The sequence below is a fragment of the Augochlora pura genome, chromosome 2 (assembly GCF_028453695.1).
Source record: "Augochlora pura isolate Apur16 chromosome 2, APUR_v2.2.1, whole genome shotgun sequence".
Taxonomy (NCBI): domain Eukaryota; kingdom Metazoa; phylum Arthropoda; class Insecta; order Hymenoptera; family Halictidae; genus Augochlora; species Augochlora pura.
In genome coordinates this window covers 3497380-3517874 of record NC_135773.1, presented here as the reverse complement: position 1 = coordinate 3517874, position 20495 = coordinate 3497380, and the positions used below count along the sequence as shown (strand labels likewise).

General features: G+C 33.1%; 5 protein-coding genes across 12 annotated transcripts; 3 read left to right on the top strand and 2 right to left on the bottom strand.

Moving 5' to 3' along the window:
* Window positions 1-181: 181 nt before the first annotated feature.
* On the top strand, window positions 182-4224 carry LOC144477147 (dipeptidase 1). The gene is made up of 10 exons (XM_078194638.1): window positions 182-391; window positions 1456-1618; window positions 1961-2244; window positions 2311-2368; window positions 2470-2646; window positions 2772-2862; window positions 2961-3036; window positions 3125-3272; window positions 3459-3574; window positions 3657-4224. Exons 1-10 carry the CDS (start codon window positions 264-266, stop codon window positions 3697-3699), a joined length of 1284 nt encoding a protein of 427 aa, XP_078050764.1. The 5' UTR covers window positions 182-263; the 3' UTR covers window positions 3700-4224.
* Window positions 3969-6506, bottom strand: LOC144477156 (ornithine decarboxylase-like). Its single transcript, XM_078194648.1, has 8 exons — window positions 6350-6506; window positions 6048-6282; window positions 5560-5636; window positions 5316-5488; window positions 4956-5253; window positions 4638-4877; window positions 4242-4450; window positions 3969-4164 (listed from the first exon to the last, which is right to left on the bottom strand). Exons 2-8 carry the CDS (start codon window positions 6229-6231, stop codon window positions 4104-4106), a joined length of 1242 nt encoding a protein of 413 aa, XP_078050774.1. The 5' UTR covers window positions 6232-6282; window positions 6350-6506; the 3' UTR covers window positions 3969-4103.
* Window positions 6507-8090: 1584 nt separating this feature from the next.
* Pp2a-29b (Protein phosphatase PP2A regulatory subunit A) lies at window positions 8091-12842 on the top strand. Of its 4 annotated transcripts, none has more exons than XM_078188307.1 (10): window positions 8091-8222; window positions 9246-9362; window positions 9721-9912; window positions 10175-10394; window positions 10474-10634; window positions 10712-10867; window positions 10955-11226; window positions 11308-11502; window positions 11574-11817; window positions 11900-12268. In XM_078188307.1, the coding sequence occupies exons 1-10, from the start codon at window positions 8163-8165 to the stop codon at window positions 12173-12175; spliced, it is 1893 nt and encodes a 630-aa protein (XP_078044433.1). In that variant the 5' UTR covers window positions 8091-8162; the 3' UTR covers window positions 12176-12268. The 4 variants fall into 4 exon arrangements, with proteins under 4 accessions (XP_078044433.1, XP_078044437.1, XP_078044423.1 ...); XM_078188311.1 differs by lacking the exon at window positions 8091-8222 and adding an exon at window positions 8229-8385; XM_078188297.1 differs by lacking the exon at window positions 8091-8222 and adding an exon at window positions 12351-12842 and having other exon boundaries at window positions 11900-12143.
* Window positions 12843-13511: 669 nt separating this feature from the next.
* LOC144473926 (uncharacterized) lies at window positions 13512-17986 on the bottom strand. 4 transcript variants are annotated; one of them, XM_078188313.1, is made up of 10 exons: window positions 17571-17986; window positions 17030-17215; window positions 16715-16954; window positions 16411-16650; window positions 16198-16293; window positions 15859-16127; window positions 15691-15789; window positions 15332-15596; window positions 15019-15263; window positions 13512-14944 (listed from the first exon to the last, which is right to left on the bottom strand). In XM_078188313.1, exons 2-10 carry the CDS (start codon window positions 17168-17170, stop codon window positions 14791-14793), a joined length of 1749 nt encoding a protein of 582 aa, XP_078044439.1. In that variant the 5' UTR covers window positions 17171-17215; window positions 17571-17986; the 3' UTR covers window positions 13512-14790. The 4 variants fall into 4 exon arrangements, with proteins under 4 accessions (XP_078044439.1, XP_078044438.1, XP_078044440.1 ...); XM_078188312.1 differs by having other exon boundaries at window positions 17695-17986; XM_078188314.1 differs by having other exon boundaries at window positions 17740-17986.
* Window positions 17987-19136: 1150 nt separating this feature from the next.
* Window positions 19137-20359, top strand: Cype (cytochrome c oxidase subunit cyclope). 2 transcript variants are annotated; one of them, XM_078188809.1, is made up of 3 exons: window positions 19137-19293; window positions 19806-19966; window positions 20048-20350. In XM_078188809.1, exons 2-3 carry the CDS (start codon window positions 19806-19808, stop codon window positions 20109-20111), a joined length of 225 nt encoding a protein of 74 aa, XP_078044935.1. In that variant the 5' UTR covers window positions 19137-19293; the 3' UTR covers window positions 20112-20350. The 2 variants fall into 2 exon arrangements, with proteins under 2 accessions (XP_078044935.1, XP_078044944.1); XM_078188818.1 differs by having other exon boundaries at window positions 19168-19328; window positions 20048-20359.
* Window positions 20360-20495: the final 136 nt, after the last annotated feature.

Sequence of the window (20495 nt, the reverse complement as noted above, 5' to 3'; positions counted from 1 at the left end):
GTGAAATAATTATACTTGATTTGGCGTTCACACATACGCTGTACGAACAAATTGTTATCGACTTAACGAGCAGAAAACCAACTCTCCTGCGATTTCTTGATGGTTATAGGATGATGATTGATAAGAAATCGATTTGTACTGGTCACTGCCTGGCTATCGTATAAGTATAAAACCACTACCCGGCGATCATCCTTGCCAGTTGTTGTGACACAATTGTCACAGAATCTTTTCCAGGGTTCGTAACTAATCTTTGCGCTATAAGAATGGCGCACGTGAATGCCGCGGTAGTCCTGCTGTTGATTTTCGTGATGGGCCTGTCGGTCGGGCTTACGGTTAGCGCTACAATCTTCAAAGGAAGCGATGTCCTTGACACGGTACCAATTATCGACGGGTAAGTTCGTCCTGTACATTACGTCAGATTGATAAAAATTCGAAATACGCGCTGATAACAGTTAAATCGCGTTCGAGAACAGGTTAACGACACCGCAAGATTTTACTGACCTGTTTATTACCGTGATTTAGATCACGCACTTTCTACCGTATCTACTAATATCTACTTGTTTCTGTGGTTTCATGTTAGAAATTACACTGTTTATAAATTATATGTCAGGTTAGATAGAATTTACCGTAAATACAATAATTTAAACAATGCGGTTATAGCCTGTACGACGTATGCATTAAACACTTAAAGGATTAATAATTGACCGACGCATAAATACATTGTACAAGTAAATGCTTTGACGATAAAAGTGAATAGCATATAAAAATCGATTGAAGTGGATGACAGGTGGATGAAGATGTATGTTGATCTTTATACATGTCTACAATCGCGTATTGATTAATGTTTCTAGCTGAATTCCAGCCATGTACAATTTTACACTGCTTATACAGTCGATAGCAAGCAACTGAAGGCTGTTAAATTTTAAATACACTGTCATATGTTTTGCTAAAATATGGTATACAGTAAATTATTGCCCATTGTTGATTATACTAATAAGACGCAACATAATAGAATTTATCGATAACATACATAAGTACCGTAGCTTTTTATGATTTATAACTTCAGTTAGCAGTCCCGACGTTATCTCGACTCTGTTTCGTGTCATTTGTATTCTTATCATAGTGTATCGGTTACTGCTATCGTTTGACAAATTAATTGGCTACTTTTTTTCTACAATAAACGATAGTATCGAACGAATGAATCGAGCGATTCTATCACAATAGAAATTAATTACTTTCTCGATGATAAACTCAAATATTAAACCCGACAGAATGCGACAGTTTTTGATCGTTGTGTTGGTAATTGCGGATAATGTCAAAATTATCAGATTTTCATCGTATCTAAAGAATTGTACGGATGATTAAAACACTTGATACAAATAACAAATCAGCTGGCACTTCACACGTTAATTACATTCCTACGATAAAGAAATTCTTTTCGCCGCTCTGTTGCAGACACAACGACTTGCCCTACAATTTGTACGAGAAACTGAACAATAGATTGGCGGACTTCGAGTTCGAGTATGATCTTACTAACGATAGTAAATGGGGCGGTCACGTTTGTAGTTCGTGTTATACGGATCTTCCGCGGTTGAGAGCGGGAAAAGTGGGCGGACAAGTGAGTAATAACATAAGGCTGGGAATGTGATAAGCTTAACGGTAAACGCGTGTTTGCGGGCACAATTGTTTGGCTAAGTTTTTTATGACATAATGACACGATTCGTTTAACAACCAAACAGTTTTGAATAAATGCGCATCGAAGGTAGCTGGTTCGCTTTGAATATTGTTCGACCAACACCTGAAGGCATTGAAAACGACGAAAATGAACGATTTAAAAATTCATAAATTTTAAAAAGCCGTCTAGCACCATTGTTTTGCAATAAATAATTCGATGCTTGTACGACCTACTTCGAATATGTTGTATCGATGGCGCGATGATTGTGACGTGCGTTAATTATAGTTCTGGGCTGCGTACGTTTCGTGCGACTCGCACTACAAGGATGCGGTGCAATTGACACTGCGGCAAATCGATGTCATCAAGAGGCTCGTCGAGAAATACCCGAACGACTTGCAATTCGTGACCGAGGCGAAAAACATCGAGGAATCATGGGCGAATGGAAAAATTGCGTCAATGATCGGCGTCGAGGGTGGTCACTCCATCGACTCCAGTTTGGCGGTACTTAGACTTTATTACGAGCTCGGCGTTCGTTATCTCACGTTGACGCATACATGCAACACGCCATGGTAAGTCAAACGATCGTTAAATTGTTGCATACAATTTTAAGTTACGATTTTATTATATTTTATCAGGGCCGACGCATCGCCGGTGGAAAATGGTTCTGTCAACAATCTAACAAAATTTGGAGAAGTGAGTTGGAAACCTTTGTACTTTAACACTCGGGATTTGAGTCCATTTGGATCCAGTTTCTGTATAACAAATGTATTGATATGTTTTATAATTTGATGTAGGAAGTTATCCTCGAAATGAACCGCCTCGGAATGCTAGTCGATTTGTCGCACGTATCCCACAACGTTATGAGAAAAGTACTCAAAGTTACAAAAGCTCCCATAATGTTCTCTCATTCATCAGCCTTCAGCGTTTGCAATCATTATCGCAATGTCCCTGACGACGTGCTGCGAACTGTCGTAAGTTTTTACCTTAACTGCTAATTATTTGTTAACTGCGAACTCCTTAATTACGTGTTACTAATAATCGCAAATGACTTGTCCCAATTGTACGAAACTAATACTCTTTGACATATTTTTTCTAGAAAGAAAACAACGGCATCGTAATGGTGAACTTTTACTCGGGTTTCGTGAATTGCAACTCGTCGCGAAAGGCAACGATACAAGATGTTATCGGTACGAACAGTCGAAATATTTATTCTTTGTCCCGATTAAAATCTTTAGAGTTGATAGTTAGTAATTTTAGAGATAAAAGCCTGGACTTAACTTTTCAGACCATATTAACTATATCCGTAACTTTATCGGACCGGATCACGTCGGCCTTGGCGCCGATTATGATGGCGTAAGTTCGTGAGTATCGAAGTTTCGTGAGTTTCGAGTATCGAAACGCGTGAAATATTCGCACGAGGAGAGACTGAAATTAATGAAAATATTTCAGGATGCCTGAAGGCTTGGAGGACGTTTCCAAATACACAGATTTATTCGATCTCCTCTATGAAAGTGACGTGAATCCTCGATGGACCAAGGCGGATCTCGAAAAACTCGCTGGAAAGAACTTGATTCGCGTATTCAAAGCCGTTGAAGCGGTAAATAGAGAAACTTTTAGCTACTATCACAATGACTAAATGCAGTTGAAATACTAAATAAATTTAATATAAAGCTCGAGCACGGAACGAAATTTTTACAACTATCATGCATTAGAATAAGCGCCGGCTCTTTAACAGCTTTAGAAAATCGTGAAAATATTTTATAACGTGTATTACTTATTACAGGTGAAAAATTCGTTAAACACGATAACGGCTAGAGACGATATCATAGATGGATTGGATTTGTACAGGGCTCAAGCGAAATCGCATTTGAAGCCAGGCTTATGTAACACCGCAATTGAGTAAGTACTTTCTCAATCGATGAATTAAGAATTTTGTGATGCGTTCATTTTGATTTATTAATTCACATTTTTTTTTATATAGATGGAATGGACTTAATGTTTCCTCGAGTGATACCTCAAAATAATTAACAAAATAAACAATATAACATCGTGCAAGATTTTGCTAACCAAGCGTTTATTATTCTAGCTGTTACATTCAAGCGGGATCCGAGCGTTGTTAATAAAAAAAAGTCAGAACACTTTACATGTTGTGAGATTAATCAATTTAAAGTGATTGTTGTAAGCCTCGACATTCTTTGCACGAAAAACATGCTGCAACCAAATATTTGCTCGCACAATATTTAATCGTGATAATCGATCGATTAATCATTCTAATGAATGAAACAAAAAAAAATGCATGAAACAAAAAAAACAATTTATTAATTTCATTCGATGCAGATAGGTCGAGATGATTTAATATACTAATTCGTTATAAGACCGTAAAGCGTAATTTATATTATTACAAACGAGTACACACTTGTGATAACATTCATAATCGATCAGTTTGTTCGGAATTCTGTATTGAGTTTATGTATGCGTCGATAGTTTTCCTGGAATTCGATTAATAATTACGAAATTTTCTGATTTTATAATACATAATAATTACAAGATTCTGTTTACTACCAACCATTGAGTTTCCCTTACGAATGGGTATATTCTGGGCGATTTGAAGCCATTGAAGGAAGAACAAACTGCGACACTGTATGCTCCCATGTCTCTCCAGATCAACCAGTTGCCGATTTCCAGTTCTGGTAGCATCACTTGCTTTAATATACAGTCCAACGAATCGCATGTCGGTCCCCACAAAGATGAGGAATATGTTTTGTCACTTGCTGGCTGAAATAATGATGGATTTCATTATATTGGAAATATCTTTTGTTCGAATATTAGCCTAGTAGCACACTAAATAATTACTGTGCTGTGCTTGAAGAAAGCTTAATAATTTCTTAATGAATAGACAAGGGGAAGTAGCTACAGCACTTGAACTGTTCGAAATATCGAATAATTTATATAATGCCAGTACCTTATCCAAAGGAAACGGTATTCTCGCCTTCAATTCCAAGAGCTCTTCTATAAAAGAAGTGTAAACACCACAATTCACGTAGTACGCTCTCAACTCTTTCCCTTTCCAGTGGATAAGCCTTTTTGAATGCAAGTACGATGCTATGGTAAAAGCTGATGTTACAAAAAATCTCCCTGGTTCGCTGATAATTTGAATGCTAGGGTCCAAGTCCTTAATAGCTTCGTTGATCACTCTGGCAAACTAAGTACGATGTATTTTATTTATTAATTAGTGTCAGACCAGAAATAGTCTAATTCGATAAAGAATAAACAATCTCACAATGTCGAGTCGACATCCAGATTCACCAGGAAATCCTCCCCCAATATCGATCATCTTGATATGAACCCCGATCGATTTTGCAACAGAGATCAGCCGTTTGCAGGTCGCGATGCCCCTCCCGTAAGCATCAGCTTCTCCACAGGGACTTCCTACATGAAAACTGAGCCCGTGCAAAGTCATGCCGAGATTCTTGGTCAACTCGATCAAACGTACGGCCTCTTCATCCGGATTACACCCAAATTTCGTTCCTAAGCACACCTCCGTGTATTTGGCATCGCTTCGGATTCGAATCACTATCCTGGGAACAGAAACGAGTAGGATGTACAGAAATATCGATCGCACAGTACATACATAACTGACCTTGCTTCCGGGAATATTTTTTTCATCTTTAAAAGCTCCTCCTCGCTGTCGATGGTCAGTCTATCGACGTTCACTTCCTTCGAGAACCTTATGTGAGAGGGTAGTTTCATTGGATTCGCAAAGATGATCCGACTCGCCGGTATCCCTTGCGCCATCACATCCTTTATCTCTTGCTGTTTCGAATAATTTGCAGATTTTGATCGTTCACAATACTAGATTGAAATAATAAAGTACTCTTTTGTACCTCGGAAGCGCAATCGAAGCCGGCGTTCAGGCTGGCGAGAGTCTTAATCACTGTCGGATCCGGGTTGCATTTAATGGCTGCAATCGAATCAGAAGTCTAAAGTTTCTACAAATTTGACGAACAGATGAAATTTTCTTTGCAGAAAAAATTTATAGATGGTTCACGTACTCGAAATGTTAGGCATAAATATCTAGCTAGGTATTTAGATTCTAGATTCTAGAATTCACAGGTTCTCGGCACTTTTCAGCCACACTTTTTACACTTCAATAATTGTTACGAAAATTATAAAAAGTATGAGTTGCGGAAATTTATTTTTGCTCTTAACAATTTTGATACATGTGCAAATAATGACGATATCTAACAATAAGACGTACGCTAAAATGCATTACACTTACGCGCATTGATCAAACGCATTAAATATAATAAGAATATATACATATAAATATATGAAAAACATGAACAACTATGATTGCAAAGTACGTATGTACCGTAATATGGAGTGACTCGTGGTATTTTCTCGGTCCACTCTTTATATTTTTGCACCACATCAGCAATATCCAGGATATAAAAAGGTTCATCTTCGCTCGCCGTTTCGATTACGCATCTTATAATGTCGGTGTCGTCCTGCGTGTCTTGAATTAATTTCACGTCATTTATACTCAAACGAGACATATCGGAAGATTTAAACTGGACACAATCGCGGTCCTCAGAAACTGTGTGATGCTGAAAATAACAAATACTCTTGGGTTTATCAGAAATGTCTACGATAAGATCATCGTATTATACGTACAATCGGAGTTTGTGAATTTGTTTTACGATAACAGACTTTTACTAAAAAAAAATAGAGATCAATGAATTTTAACAGAGTCAGATATTATTTCCAATAGTACATTGTATACACTGCACGTAATATACAAATAGAATCGTCACGCGGTGTAATATAGTGGCGGTGAAATCGATGTTATATACACTTTGTTGCAGCTTTATCAACTGATAGAGCAGACAGTAAAGTATAGTAATGACTCACTAAACACCCAGTTTTTCATGTCCATGCGTTAATGCAACTTTTATTTTCCATTTTCAAAACATGGAAATAAAAGGAAAAACTTGTAAAACTTTTAATGCGCGCAATTACCTTGACCGATATCGTATTTAGTATCTTCAGTCTATTCAACTTCGGCTCCGTCATGCATAACTATCATATGCGATATGACTAATAAACGCGTATACTATGTAATAAACAGAAAAAGAGTTAAAATTTTGTAGTCGCTAGTTTTTTATCATAAATTATATGCTATCTGCTTGACGATGCTGAGATGTGGTTGCTATCATTCAGGGGCATCTGTGAGAAATTTTTGAAAATATCTAAAAGCTAAGAGTAAATTATACCTGAACTTATATAAATTTTCATCGCTATCTCAACGAAAGAAAAATTAAATTAATTTATAGTTTGCAGTCTAGTCTATAGCCTAAAAGTACAATTTCTAATTTACTGGACTGTGCTAATGGGATGCATAATTTTTTCCGCTACTTCTTTGATTTAATGACGATTCAATTTTAAATGTAATTATTTCCATTCCATTTTCTTTCTGTTCAAGTTTATATTATAAATTGACGCAATGTGTTTTATATCACGGATCTGGTTTTATCATTAACATCAAATTCTTCTTAACCCACCGAAAATTTGAAATTCATTGTAGTTCACCGCTAGCCCGCGCATAGTAACATGGCGCCTAATCAACCTGAACCCTCGGACTTAGGAAGTACATACACGGTACATACACACATACTTCCCTAAGTTCGTGCCCGAATGAACTGCTTCAACTTCAACTTCAGTGTGCTCATTATATGCACAGTAGTCATCTCTCAGTTCAAGAACCATACCCGGGGACAACGAGGCTCTTGAAACGAGAGAATGCAGAAAATTGCTACGTTCTGATTGGATGACAATCACAGCTGAATAGTGCTGCCCTCGTAGTAAATGACAAAGAAAGGAAATAGCAAGCGTGCAAGACAGCAACATCGACACAACATGTGGAACACGAATTGTATCAGCAACCAATGTATCTTCTCTCGCTTTACCGTGTTTGCGGTCTCATTCTTTTCGCGCATCCGTACGCTTGGCGTTACATCTGAAACTCGCGGCGCGATATTCGATTTGTAATTTTTATAATTATGATTTTCGACTCAAAATACATTATAGTTCGTAATAGTTTCTGAACTGAGGATGATTGATTGATCCGATTGCATTTATACATTAAAATAGATTGTATTTCGAGCAAATAATTAACTGAGCTTTATCCTGCTCAACTTGTTAAAATATTGCCTACAAACACAAACATGTATATTCTACGTCGCGAAAAGTACAAATCAAATATCGCACAGAGTGTTACAGATGGAGCGCCAGGTGTGCGGATGCGCGAAAAGAGTGAGACCGTGATCACGTTAAAGAGAGTTGCCTAGATTTCTCGTCCGTGTAGCACTCATACGCGGGAGCCCACTGGTTTGTTCTGTTTCTCTTCGATCATCGCCTGTTCTTCTTCTAAAGTGACTGCGCAAGGATGGATGCGCGGTAGAATGGTAGGGATAAAAAGGTTCTCGAAATGGAAGAAGAAAAAACTCTTGAATTCAGAGACGACTGTATGTGCCATGGACAAGTTCGTGTGAGTCCGTAGTTTATATCGTGTAACTGGGATCTATTTTTCTCTCCCCTTTGGCGAGTCTAAAAAGACAAAAAACAGGAGAAATACCAAGGATGTACTAACGTCTAAAGCGTATCAGAAGCTTGTCGGGTGGATACTGCGTTTACATTTGAAACGAGAATAGGTGAATAAACGAATACAATTGTTTCGAAAAACATGAGAAGATAACGAGGTTATCACTGAAAGAAACTCTTTATCCAGCATGACGTATATCTTGTGAATCACACATTATCACAGATGACTTATAGAATAGACTGGACATGTAACGTAATTTTTAGTAATTGCCAATTGTATTCTCAAAGTGTAACTTTAGTGTCGCGTTCAACGTTACCGACAAACATAAAATTCAATTTGAAAGACACTTCTCACCGGTCTGTCTGCCTAATTGTACAAACCATGTTACATGCATATGTAATTTCATTTGCAAAAGAACGAAAACTCTATTAAGAACAACCGAAATGTAAATCAAGTGAGAAACTGTAATGAAATTCATACTTCTGAATTAACAATATTTAGCAGTATGACTGTAGTAGATATATCTATAGATACAAAATTCATAGTTCGGAATTAAGCTAAAAACATACTTCTTGTCTTTTTAATCAGACAGTACTTACCTATACATATAATAGTTGTAGCCATGTACTATAGCTATTTAACAAGAATAAACATATACAAAGTAAATTTCTTTAAATGAATAATGAAACAACATTGTTCAATCATAAAGTTTGCACATCGTTAGTTCATATGTAAGAATAAAAATTAAATTAATTGTTAAATTCCTGAAAATATGATGTAAATTGTATCGATTTTTTAAACATAGCACAAATTTTGGCATCCTCGGAAATTGTAAGGATATTAAAAGAAAATACGTACATACATGCATATATACATGTATATATGTAAATTTTGCATTATACCGCTAGTTGACTGTAAAAGTAACAACCATCAGATGGCGCAGTAATTTGAACATTACTTGATGCACAGGAGTTTCCAAGCTCTGGTGTGATCGGCAGCAAAATGGCAGCGAGCGACTCTCACGCGGACGACAGCCTTTATCCGATTGCTGTTTTGATTGACGAACTAAAAAACGAAGACGTACAGGTAATTCGAATTGTACTAATTCTCGGTTTTACGTGGTTACAAAATAATCGGCTTGCTGAAGCGCGTAGAACTACTGGAAAAGGTACAGTGTCAAGGCGGCTGGAGCGGTAGCGTACTATTAAACAAAATATTCGTTTAGTCTCCTGTCAGTTTACTAAAAATGTTCTATTTCACATATTCAAACATTTACCGTGCTTATCCGACTGGTCGTGTAACGATTATCTCGTCGCAACCTCGAAGCAATGAAAAGTTCTGGTGCAAGAACATACATTATACTACTAGACAGGAAAAAAGCATTGATGATGCTAAATATATTAATTCCGTAGTAGTACTTTTACAAAATCTTTTTTTGTTACAGTTACGGCTGAACTCGATAAAAAAATTATCCACAATTGCTCTTGCTTTAGGCGTTGAACGAACACGTAGTGAATTAATACCGTTTTTAACGGAGTCCATGTATGATGAAGATGAAGTTCTACTTGCGCTGGCAGAACAACTTGGACAGTTCACACCTCTTGTAGGAGGTCCAGAATATGTCCACTGCTTATTGGTAATGATCATACAAAATAAGTTTGTTTTTTATAGCAACAGATGAAGTATTCTACCCATTTTACATTATTTATTTGAGATAATATTTTTATAAATGAAACTTTAAAAATTAACGATGAAAAATATACTTGCTAAGAAAGTGTAAGCTATATTTACATTTCTACTGTAGAGATCAAATTTGTATACTAAAAGTAGGTATTATTTAATTTAGAAACCATTAGAACTCAAATTTGTATACTAAAAGTAGGTATTATTTAATTTAGAAACCATTAGAGTCTTTGGCCACAGTTGAGGAAACAGTGGTACGAGACAAAGCAGTGGAATCTTTGAGAACAATTGCTGCTCAACACAGTCCACAAGATTTGGAAGACCAGTTTGTTCCTTTGATTGATCGGTTAGCAGGAGGAGATTGGTTTACATCAAGAACTTCAGCATGTGGCCTATTCAGTGTGTGTTATCCACGTGTTAGTCCATCGGTTAAAGGTAAAAAAACTAATTTGATTTTTAAAATACAGAAATATGTGAAATCAGTTTATACATTTGTATTTTTATCCATGTATAGCATGCTTACGAAGTCATTTTCGTAAATTGTGCCAAGATGACACACCAATGGCACGTCGATCTGCTGCTTCAAACTTAGGAGAATTTGCAAAGGTTATGGAAATTGAATATGTGAAAGCAGATTTAATTCCTATGTTCGTTATTCTAGCACAAGATGAACAAGTAAGCCAATATAAATACTATTTTTGTCACTACTATAATCAACCTTATACGATTTATATAAATTTTTAATTTTACAGGACTCTGTGCGCCTCTTAGCTGTTGATGCTTGTGTCAACATTGCAGCTTTGTTACCACAAGAGGATGTAGAACAATTAATCATGACCACACTTCGGCAATGTACAAGTGATCAATCATGGCGTGTACGCTATATGGTTGCAGATAAATTTACTGACGTAGGTATTCTTCTCATATCCACATTATGCTTACATTACTCTTTTTACGAGTAATTGACTTCTTAATTTCCATTTATTACATCTTAGCTGCAAAAAGCTGTTGGTCCAGAAATTACAAAAGTAGATCTTGTACCAGCGTTTCAAGTACTGTTAAAAGATATAGAAGCTGAAGTAAGAGCTGCTGCAGCAGATAAAGTTCGTGATTTTTGTCAAAATCTTGACAAATTCAATCAAGAATCTATAATTATGACAAATATATTACCTATAGTTAAGGAACTCGTGTCAGATCCTAATCAGCATGTGAAATCAGCTTTAGCAAGTGTTATAATGGGCCTCAGTCCAATACTTGGGAAACACAAGTATGTTGATATTCATTATGTAAACATGAAAGCATAATATAATTTATTACATAATAATATTAAAATTTTTTTAATTTACAGCACAATTGAACATCTTTTACCTTTATTCTTGTCACAACTTAGAGATGAATGTTCAGAAGTACGACTCAACATTATCAGTAATTTAGAATGCGTTAATGAAGTTATTGGTATACAACAGCTTTCACAGTCGCTTTTACCAGCTATTGTGGAATTAGCTGAAGATTCAAAATGGCGAGTAAGATTAGCCATTATAGAGTACGTATTTCTCATAGTATGGTTTCTTTCTAGACTAATTATACAAAATATTAAATATAAACATGATTTAGATACATGCCATTATTAGCTGGACAGCTTGGAGTTGAATTCTTTGACGAGAAATTAAATTCTTTATGCATGACATGGTTGGTAGATCATGTGTACGCGATAAGAGAAGCAGCTACATTAAATTTGAAAAAGTTGGTAGAAAAATTCGGCCCGGAATGGGCACAAAATACTGTAATACCAAAAGTTCTAGCAATGTCGAGAGATCAAAATTACCTTCACAGAATGACGTGTCTGTTCTGTATCAATGTGAGTAACGATAGAAAAACGTGATATCCGATCAGCTCTTTTTGTCTTCCTTTGTTCTTATCTTTTACTTAATTGATTGCAGGTATTGGCTGAAGTATGTGGTCCAGAAATTACAACAAAGGTTATGCTTCCAACTGTGTTAGCAATGGCCACCGACAACGTTGCCAATGTACGATTTAATGTTGCTAAAACTCTCCAAAAGATTGGACCTTTCCTTGAACCTTGTGCAGTGCAAGGTCAAGTAAAACCTGTACTTGATAAGCTCAATACCGATAGCGACGTCGATGTGAAATTCTTCGCTTCAGAAGCAATTGCAGGCATCGCAGGTGAAGTATTTAATTCTAAAAGTAAACTGTAAGACTACAAATATATAGAAATGAAAAAAAATACAGCGTATAATATTGTCTCAAATACATGTGTCTAATCCAATTTATCGTTTTTCTTTTTATTCTATTTTGGAACAGAAGACTACGATTTTAATATTGGTAAATATTGAACAATTGTTATACAATACGTACTATGTTTCAGCGTAGGTTGAGCAAGAAAAGAATTGCATTTAAATTTTATCCATCAGTATCCAACTTCGACCTGAAGAAGTAACCTGCCGCAATATTTACACTTACACATGGCAACAGGTAACATTATTGCACAGTCAGAGCAGATCTAATGTCGAGAAATATAAACTTCAAATTAGTAGTTCATATTAAGCGATATTTTAAGTTCTGTTATATCTGTATATCTATTATTATCTTACTTATTAAATATTCAATTTAATTGGTAAAATGTATTTCTTACACTTACCTAAATAATTATCGAAAAAGTAATATAACATACCTCGAAATCATTCCTAAAAAATCAGACGCCTCATTATAATCTGCTCTTCCGCATATACTGGTAAAAAAAATTTTCTTTCATCATTTATCAATGTTTTATTAAGCAGTATTTTAATTTGATATGTATACGTAATATTGTTAAGTATTGTCTTTGTAAACAATAATAAATTAATAATAATCATTGACACAGTATTTATCTGAACTTTTTTTATTTAATAGTCAATTTACTTAGATATCATACAATTCATATTATCACAGCTTATTACTATTTCCTTTCCTTTCTACATATACATGCATATGGCTGATGTTAACACACATTTATATGTATGTAAAATTAAATTAATTCCTATTATTACGTTACGAAAGCAACATCCTTTAATTTCTTGCATAGAATGGAAATGAAAATAGTACCAGCAATTTGTCAAGTTAGAAATTACAAAAATTTGGGTATCATATTAAATCAATATTCAGATGTATCTGAAAACGTCACGAATCATACTTTGCAGCAAGTACGTAATTCTTTACAAGAATAATTATATTTTTTAAATATAAATTTTGCCACATCAACGAATTTTATACTATAAAAATATAGTTACATTGAAAATGATATTTATTGCATCGTATAATTCTATCTTGACAATTAATCATACATTATATGAAGCAGATTTTACTATAAAGTACTGTAAAGTACTTTTGTTAATAATTCCTAATATAAAATAGCACTAACCATTAACATCTTGTACACTACAAATGTATTTTTTAGTAATCGTTAATGGAGCCACCATGCAAGTGTTAGCATCAAATTTGTAATTGTAATCGTCAGATTTTAAAGCCAAGATGTTCTGCAGTTCTACAAAAAAATGCAGCAAAAAATATTTATTAGAATTGCAATATTACACAGCATATTTTGTTCCAAGAAGAGGAAATACATCACTTTTCAGTTACACTATACTATATATACAGTCTACAAAACTAGATATTATATGACATACGAGTATTTTCAAATATAAAATTCGTATACCGCAGAAACAATCTATACTAATTACATATTCAGAAGCGTAGCGTATTAATGAATTGTTCATTAAATACGTATTACTATTCACAGTTTTTTTTATCTACAACCATAAATGAAGTATACCGTTTATATGTATAACCATACAGTACACCAACAAAGAAATGTCATTTTATCATACTTGAGACGGCTATAGATTAAAATGTAACTTTATAACTCGAAACGATCTGTTTTTTATACGTAAATAAACAATTACATAATGTAAACACTGTACTTTCCACGTTTACATTCTAATATGAATGGAAGTATTCTATACTTATTAGAGTCTGATAGTTTCAGAAACAATACAAAACTATGCTTAATTTTTGAATATTTTAAATGTTTACTTTTCCTCCTGTAAGTTTGAATTTATTCTTATTGTAATTTGTATTATTCCTAAATGCTTAATTTATAAATACTAATTCTAATGCCATACATTTGCCGTTGTGGAAACACATTGTCTCACTTAGATGACGTTTAAACATGTTTAAACAATTGTTTTCAAAATTATTTGTTTCAATATCTCTTTCTTTCTTGTATAATTTCAGTAATCTTGTACAATTTAAAAAGTAACATTAATATTAATTGTCCAATAATAAATTCGTACGACCCTGAAATTACATTCCCAAAAGTTATCACATTATTGATATTGATCTAATAAGTCAAAGATGTCCTATTTCTTAGCAGCATACATTTTTATATCGATAAACGCACTGCCTTTAATAAGATATGTTGATAACATAACTTTAACGTTCGCTACTAAGAGAAAAAATACAATTAAAATTTCTTAAGGTTACGGTAACTGGTTTAACAGACTAGTGGAAAAATTGTATGAAAATTTGAAAATTTGGCAATCGTCTTTTCTTTTTAAAATAATAGTAAATTATCACAGAATACATTTTTACAATTCATTGAGTAACTATCAATAATAGTACTTCACCAATGACGTCAAGAATTATAGAAAAATGTTCTGTGTATAATGTACACACTTTCAGACATTATTTACATTTGTTTAAATCATTAAGGATTTTGTTCTAAATTTTTCTGCAAATTGCTCTTATCAGTAAAAAGAAAGTAGGCAAGTACTGATTAGATCGTGGCTGTTTCAGACTTTGCTAAGTCTACACAAACCGTATGACTGATAGTAGAAACGTGTGCCGATCCACTATTATCGGAACTAATAATATTCAGAGATGAAATTTTGGCACGTTGATATGCTACCACAGTGTTCAAACTTAAAAACCTGCAAGTCATTTTGTCAATAAATTTATTTTAATTAATGGTGAATATTTTAACTAGCAATCATTCTTAACTTACCTTATACAGACATACATCACCAACAATGCCGTACCAGCTGCGAACATTCTAATAATAGGACCCTCAACTAATTGAATGAGCGTCCAAGCAGCAGCCGAAGATCCACACATTGTTGTAACAATGACAATTGTTTGCAAACAGTGTCGTGATGTGATTCCATTTTGCCAGTCCAATCTATTCGCATGTTCAACATTATATTGTGCACCACACACTTTGCATGTCAGACTATCAACGTTTACAGAACTCTGAAATATGCACAATTGCAAGAACTTGATTAATCAAAGAAATATGTAAAATATAAACAATATCTTACCTCAACCAGCCATCGACGTAAGCAGTTATGATGAACTGCGCTTACATCACCTCGACATTGGCAAGGTTGTATTAGTGGGCCAGCATCTTGTCTGTCACTATCATAACAAATCCAACAATCTTTACTACTGATTGATGTTCCATCTGAAAATAATGCAGCGTCTTGTTCTCCACTTTTGTCTTGTAATTCAATCTCTTTTACATATTTAGATTGATCCAATCTTTTGAATATACGCTTTGGGTTTAATATCCACAGTTGTTCTGGACTATAATAGAAAGAAGCAATTATGACAGACGTTAAATTTTCAAGTAAATTTATTATGAAAATTATATTGAAAATTTCATATACAAAAAATGTACCTGAAACAATTCCATAACACACATGGAAACCACAATATTACTCCAACTTCAATAACGCGGAAAACAACGTCATGCCAATTCCTACTGTATAGAGGAACTCTGTAATAAAAATAAATTAATTAACATCAAATGCTACGCACTGTTCATATATATTTTTCTCAGACTTACTTAGTCTTCCAAAATTCACTGAAGGTTTCACTACACAAAAATCCAACTATAATGAAAAGCATAAATGCTTGTGATAATAATCCAACACGAGATTGATGCAACTGAGAAATGTTTATCTGTTCCTGCACTTGCAATGCTTGTGATGTGCTAGGTGTGGGTTCAAATAATTTTGCAGTGACCTGCTCTTCAGGATTAACTTTTAAATCTGTAACTATACGTTTATTTGCAACTCTAGTTTCTCTATAGTCATTCAAAAATCCGCCTCGGATCTAGAAAAAAGAAATTGTTTTAATGTGTACAACATATCAACAATTATATTTCACTGTTTTCTTAACTGACCTTAAAGAAGACCTCTACCCCATAAATTAAAAAAAATATGACAACAATAAACAAAAGTACTGCATAACATCCATTAAATATATGGGTGTAGAAGCTCTGAAACAAATAAAATTAAATATATATTTAAATGCATTAATAATAATACCTAGTTACTTTTTACCAACAGAAAATGTTAATAAATAAATCTTTAAATTATGCTTGCATATAATTTACCTGATCCTCCTGTGAATATATTTGGGCAGTAATAAATTCTGCTAATAGCAAAGAATATGTTAATACATTAAATACTACAAAACCCATAAATGATTTCGAAAGAAATTGTGGCTTGTCCCATGACATATCTCTCAAATGAAATACTTCAGCCCAGAAACAAACAATTAATGATGAACCGCTTAAAACAAGTGGATAATATGCGGACAATAAACTCCTAGACCATCCTTCTTTGAATGCATTCTGAAAAGGCATTATAAGAACATATTATAAAGATATGAAAGATATTTTACAAGATTTTACTTACAGGAGATGTGAAATATGCTCCTCGAATTAATGAAGCCAAAAAAACAATGAAATATAAAACCTTTTGCGTGGTGACTCTACATGCTCTGAGAAAAGATGGTGCTTTCATCTTTTGCCATTCAGCGACAATACACATAATTAGTTGTATCAGACAAATAAATGCCAACATAAAAAATATAGTTGCGAATGCAACATAGTAACTTAAATTTGGTACATGACACTCCAATCCGTCAAACTGAATCTGTAAGTATGAAATTTTAATATAAAGACCAATCAGTTACATTTAAAATTCTTTTCTCATCATCATAACAATTACCTCGCACAAGCAAGTGCCATTATGACATTCACCATGTCCAGAACAATTTTCATTGCCGCATGTGTCATTCCAAGCCATCATTCCAAATTTGACAAGTAAAGATAACGGATTTTGCGTACTTAATGCAATCATTTGTTCCATGATTGCTATATATAAAGCTGACTGTTTTTACACAGTCGCCAGAGTCTGCAAAATATAATAAATGTTGCAATAATTGATATACACGGATAAGATGATTAACAGAATCATGATAAATTAACATTTCGTATTTTTATAAAAATTCTTACTTTATCATATTTAATCACAATCAATAAAACACAGCAAATATTATTTTATGTATTAATGTTAACATAAAATTATAAAATTGTATACTGTTACTGACACGCATCTTTGAGTATTTATATATTTCACAATAATAAAATTCTAAAATAATAACAAAAGCAAAATAAAATTAGGTAACGATATCAATATGGTTATAGGAAAGTTACCGAATAATCTACAGCACAGAAAAAGCAAGAAACAAAAAATTATCTTTACATACCAAAAAATTAATTCATATGTAGTATTTGCAAACAATAATCGTAAGGTTGAATTATAGAATGACGAGACACGTATAGATGATAGAAACTAAATAAATGAATATTTTCGATGCTTGTTGCACTCACTGTCAGATTGTATCGTATTATTCAACGTTAACACTTATTCCTTACTATTGCAAGTACAAATAATGAGACAGTCCAAGCGCAGTTGTAGCCACCTACGCAACAATTCGACGATCCGTCAGTTGTCACTAACACTCCGTTTTTCGTAAATATTGACATCGAAGAAGAGTTATTATTTGGTAAGTTTACAACATTTTAAGGTGAAAGTGACAGACGGAAATTATGTATAAATAAACTGTATACTTTATCTACGTTGCGAATTGACGTTCTTGTCTTTCTGATCAAATCTACCACTAATAACATTATCTCAAGATAGATATACTTTACTGTAAAGAGAAAAACGTAGGTAAAGCAGAATACCTTTTTATCTACCTCTAAACCGTTCAATTGGCTCAAGTTTACAAAAGTTAAAAAGCTGGATGATTTTGATAGTAACATACAATTATAAGTAAGTATTAAAATAGGAATACACAAACAAAAGTCATTAACCAAAATGACAAATCTCTCTTACATCGTAATATTCTATAATTAATTTACACTTACACTTTAACTATTATTATATAATAATTAAATATTATCTTATTATTAAATATTATATAATAAAATAGTGAGAATAAAATTTAAACAATATACAGTGATATTTACGTTTCTGCAAAACCTCTAGCCACAGGCGCGCTTCATTAGCGAGAATAGTAACAGAAATTGCATTGTTCTAATTGGCTGACAATTGAATAATAATACAGGATTCGTCATGGATTGGATAAACAAAGAAATAGTGGGAAAACTTGCAGAAGCTAAGGGAGGTAAAAGAATCATGTAGAAGTTGAAGTTATCACACTATATTTTGTTCCCTCCCTATTTCTTACACTTTTATAAGATATATGTATACAAAAAGTATTGTATATGTATTAGTGTTGATTTAAAATACGTTTTATAATTTATGAGCAGTTTACGTTCATTTGAATATTCTGCACTACGTATGTTAAAATAAAAACATATAGCAATCTTCAGAATATTTATGTAAATAATGTATGAATTCCATTACACAAGAATAATAAATAAAAAAATGAGATTTATGACATTCTTTTATAAATAAAATAATTTTTAATTGCTACACACTAAAATGAATAATTTGTATAGACATGCATGTGTCCATACATATGTGTCAATACATATTTATGTTCCATAAATACATTATGTACATATGTTCATAATTGCAGCGAACCATTCATAGACTACGTATGCATGTAGTAAGGCATCAGAAAAGATTACGTTTCAACATATATACGTATACATATTGTAAATTTGTAAATATTATAAATTGAACACATTCTATCTTATTATGATTTCTTAAAACCATATATTTTTATCTTTTTCACGTTACTCGTCAAAAAGTCTTCTTCGTCTCCCAGCAAAATTGATTGCTTTGCGAACGCATCGATCTACAAAAGAATACATCGTGTGGATGCGCGTTTTGTATATGTGTACGTAAATGTACGTACACACGAGCTGTTCAGCATTCTAGCTATCAATTTATAAGTTTCCGAACGGTTTCCAGAAGTTGGAAGTTGGTTCATTCTAATCGAAAGTATATCATTGAAAGTACGTTGACGTTTTATTTAAATTAATTAACAAAAGTATGTACTATTCCTACTATCTTTATCAATTCCTCTTAATACATCAATGATAATTTTTATTTTAAAAGACATCGCGTATTACGTAATATCTATTTGAAACCCAAAACCTTTTTTTATTTAACCTGCCATAGTCATCAATTGTGGAAAATTGACATTTCTTAATATTTACGAAATCATTAAAAACATATACCTTATTTTCATCTGTCGTATTCATGTTTTCAATATAACATTGATTTATCAATTTACTGCAAATGTAATTGACATAGTGTTAACAGTACACTGTATGCTAAAATCATTTGATAAGAATGGAATAAAAATTGATTGTACAGTTAATATTCCATGCTTCTCAAATATATTCTACAAAAACATGTTTTCTCTGTTTTATCAATTGATATTTACATTTACGTACAATTGACATACATTTATACAATTTTATGTAGCAATATGATATTTACTGATATTCATGTAATGTTTTAGATGTCTGAAGGGCGTTTAGCAAAACCTCAGCTTCGTAATCTTCATGTTACATATACTCGAAAGAGTTTGGTTGTAATGTTAGCAGTTACTATATCTTGTGGTTTAGCTTACAAGCTAGGTGTTGCTGATCCACAAGCAAGAAAAATTGAACAATTTTACAAGTAATAACAGTTTCATCAAGATTATGATAACGTAATTTTCCTTTTTCAACTTCTTAACCGAAACATTTTGTTCTGTTATAGAACATACGATCCAGAAGCATCGTTAAAGAAAATGAATGCAGCTGGACTTATGCAATCAGGTTGAAATTAGTGAATTTCATGCACAATCATGAGTACTTAGTGCTAATAAAGAATTCCACCTACAATATCATGTACATACTTAATAAATAAATAATGAACGTTTAGACACTTAACTTGAAGAATTCAACCATCTTAAAGAACTATAACATTGTTAAGTATTTAACAATGTATTGATTTTTATTCGTATTTATATTTATTTCGTTTATGACACTATATTGTCTAATAAGCAAATAATGAATGCTTTATTAACTGTAATGTAAATTTCCATTTACTTTCAGATACAATATTTCTGATGGTTAATTTATTATACTACAAGTATGTATATATAAAGAAAATGTTTAAATTAGTTATCTTTTATTTACTCTGTTTATATATGGAATTGCAGAAT

Excerpts from the sequence above, each read along its gene's own strand:
- LOC144477156 (XM_078194648.1), bottom strand. The coding sequence starts at position 6,231 with ATGTCTCGTTTGAGTATAAATGACGTGAAATTAATTCAAGACACGCAG. Across the intron at positions 5,637-6,047 it reads ACGAGTCACTCCATATTACG|CCATTAAATGCAACCCGGAT; the intron begins GTACATACGTAC and ends ATTCGATTGCAG. Across the intron at positions 5,254-5,315 it reads AAAATATTCCCGGAAGCAAG|GATAGTGATTCGAATCCGAA; the intron begins GTCAGTTATGTA and ends TTCTGTTCCCAG.
- Pp2a-29b (XM_078188307.1), top strand. The coding sequence starts at position 8,163 with ATGGAAGAAGAAAAAACTCTTGAATTCAGAGACGACTGTATGTGCCAT. Across the intron at positions 9,363-9,720 it reads TAAAAAACGAAGACGTACAG|TTACGGCTGAACTCGATAAA; the intron begins GTAATTCGAATT and ends TTTTTGTTACAG. Across the intron at positions 10,868-10,954 it reads TTGCAGATAAATTTACTGAC|CTGCAAAAAGCTGTTGGTCC; the intron begins GTAGGTATTCTT and ends ATTACATCTTAG.
- LOC144477147 (XM_078194638.1), top strand. The coding sequence starts at position 264 with ATGGCGCACGTGAATGCCGCGGTAGTCCTGCTGTTGATTTTCGTGATG. Across the intron at positions 2,647-2,771 it reads ACGACGTGCTGCGAACTGTC|AAAGAAAACAACGGCATCGT; the intron begins GTAAGTTTTTAC and ends TATTTTTTCTAG. Across the intron at positions 3,273-3,458 it reads TATTCAAAGCCGTTGAAGCG|GTGAAAAATTCGTTAAACAC; the intron begins GTAAATAGAGAA and ends TACTTATTACAG.
- LOC144473926 (XM_078188313.1), bottom strand. The coding sequence starts at position 17,170 with ATGGAACAAATGATTGCATTAAGTACGCAAAATCCGTTATCTTTACTT. Across the intron at positions 16,651-16,714 it reads GAGCATATTTCACATCTCCT|AATGCATTCAAAGAAGGATG; the intron begins GTAAGTAAAATC and ends ATGCCTTTTCAG. Across the intron at positions 16,128-16,197 it reads GGGTAGAGGTCTTCTTTAAG|ATCCGAGGCGGATTTTTGAA; the intron begins GTCAGTTAAGAA and ends TCTTTTTTCTAG.
- Cype (XM_078188818.1), top strand. The coding sequence starts at position 19,806 with ATGTCTGAAGGGCGTTTAGCAAAACCTCAGCTTCGTAATCTTCATGTT. Across the intron at positions 19,967-20,047 it reads AAAATTGAACAATTTTACAA|AACATACGATCCAGAAGCAT; the intron begins GTAATAACAGTT and ends GTTCTGTTATAG.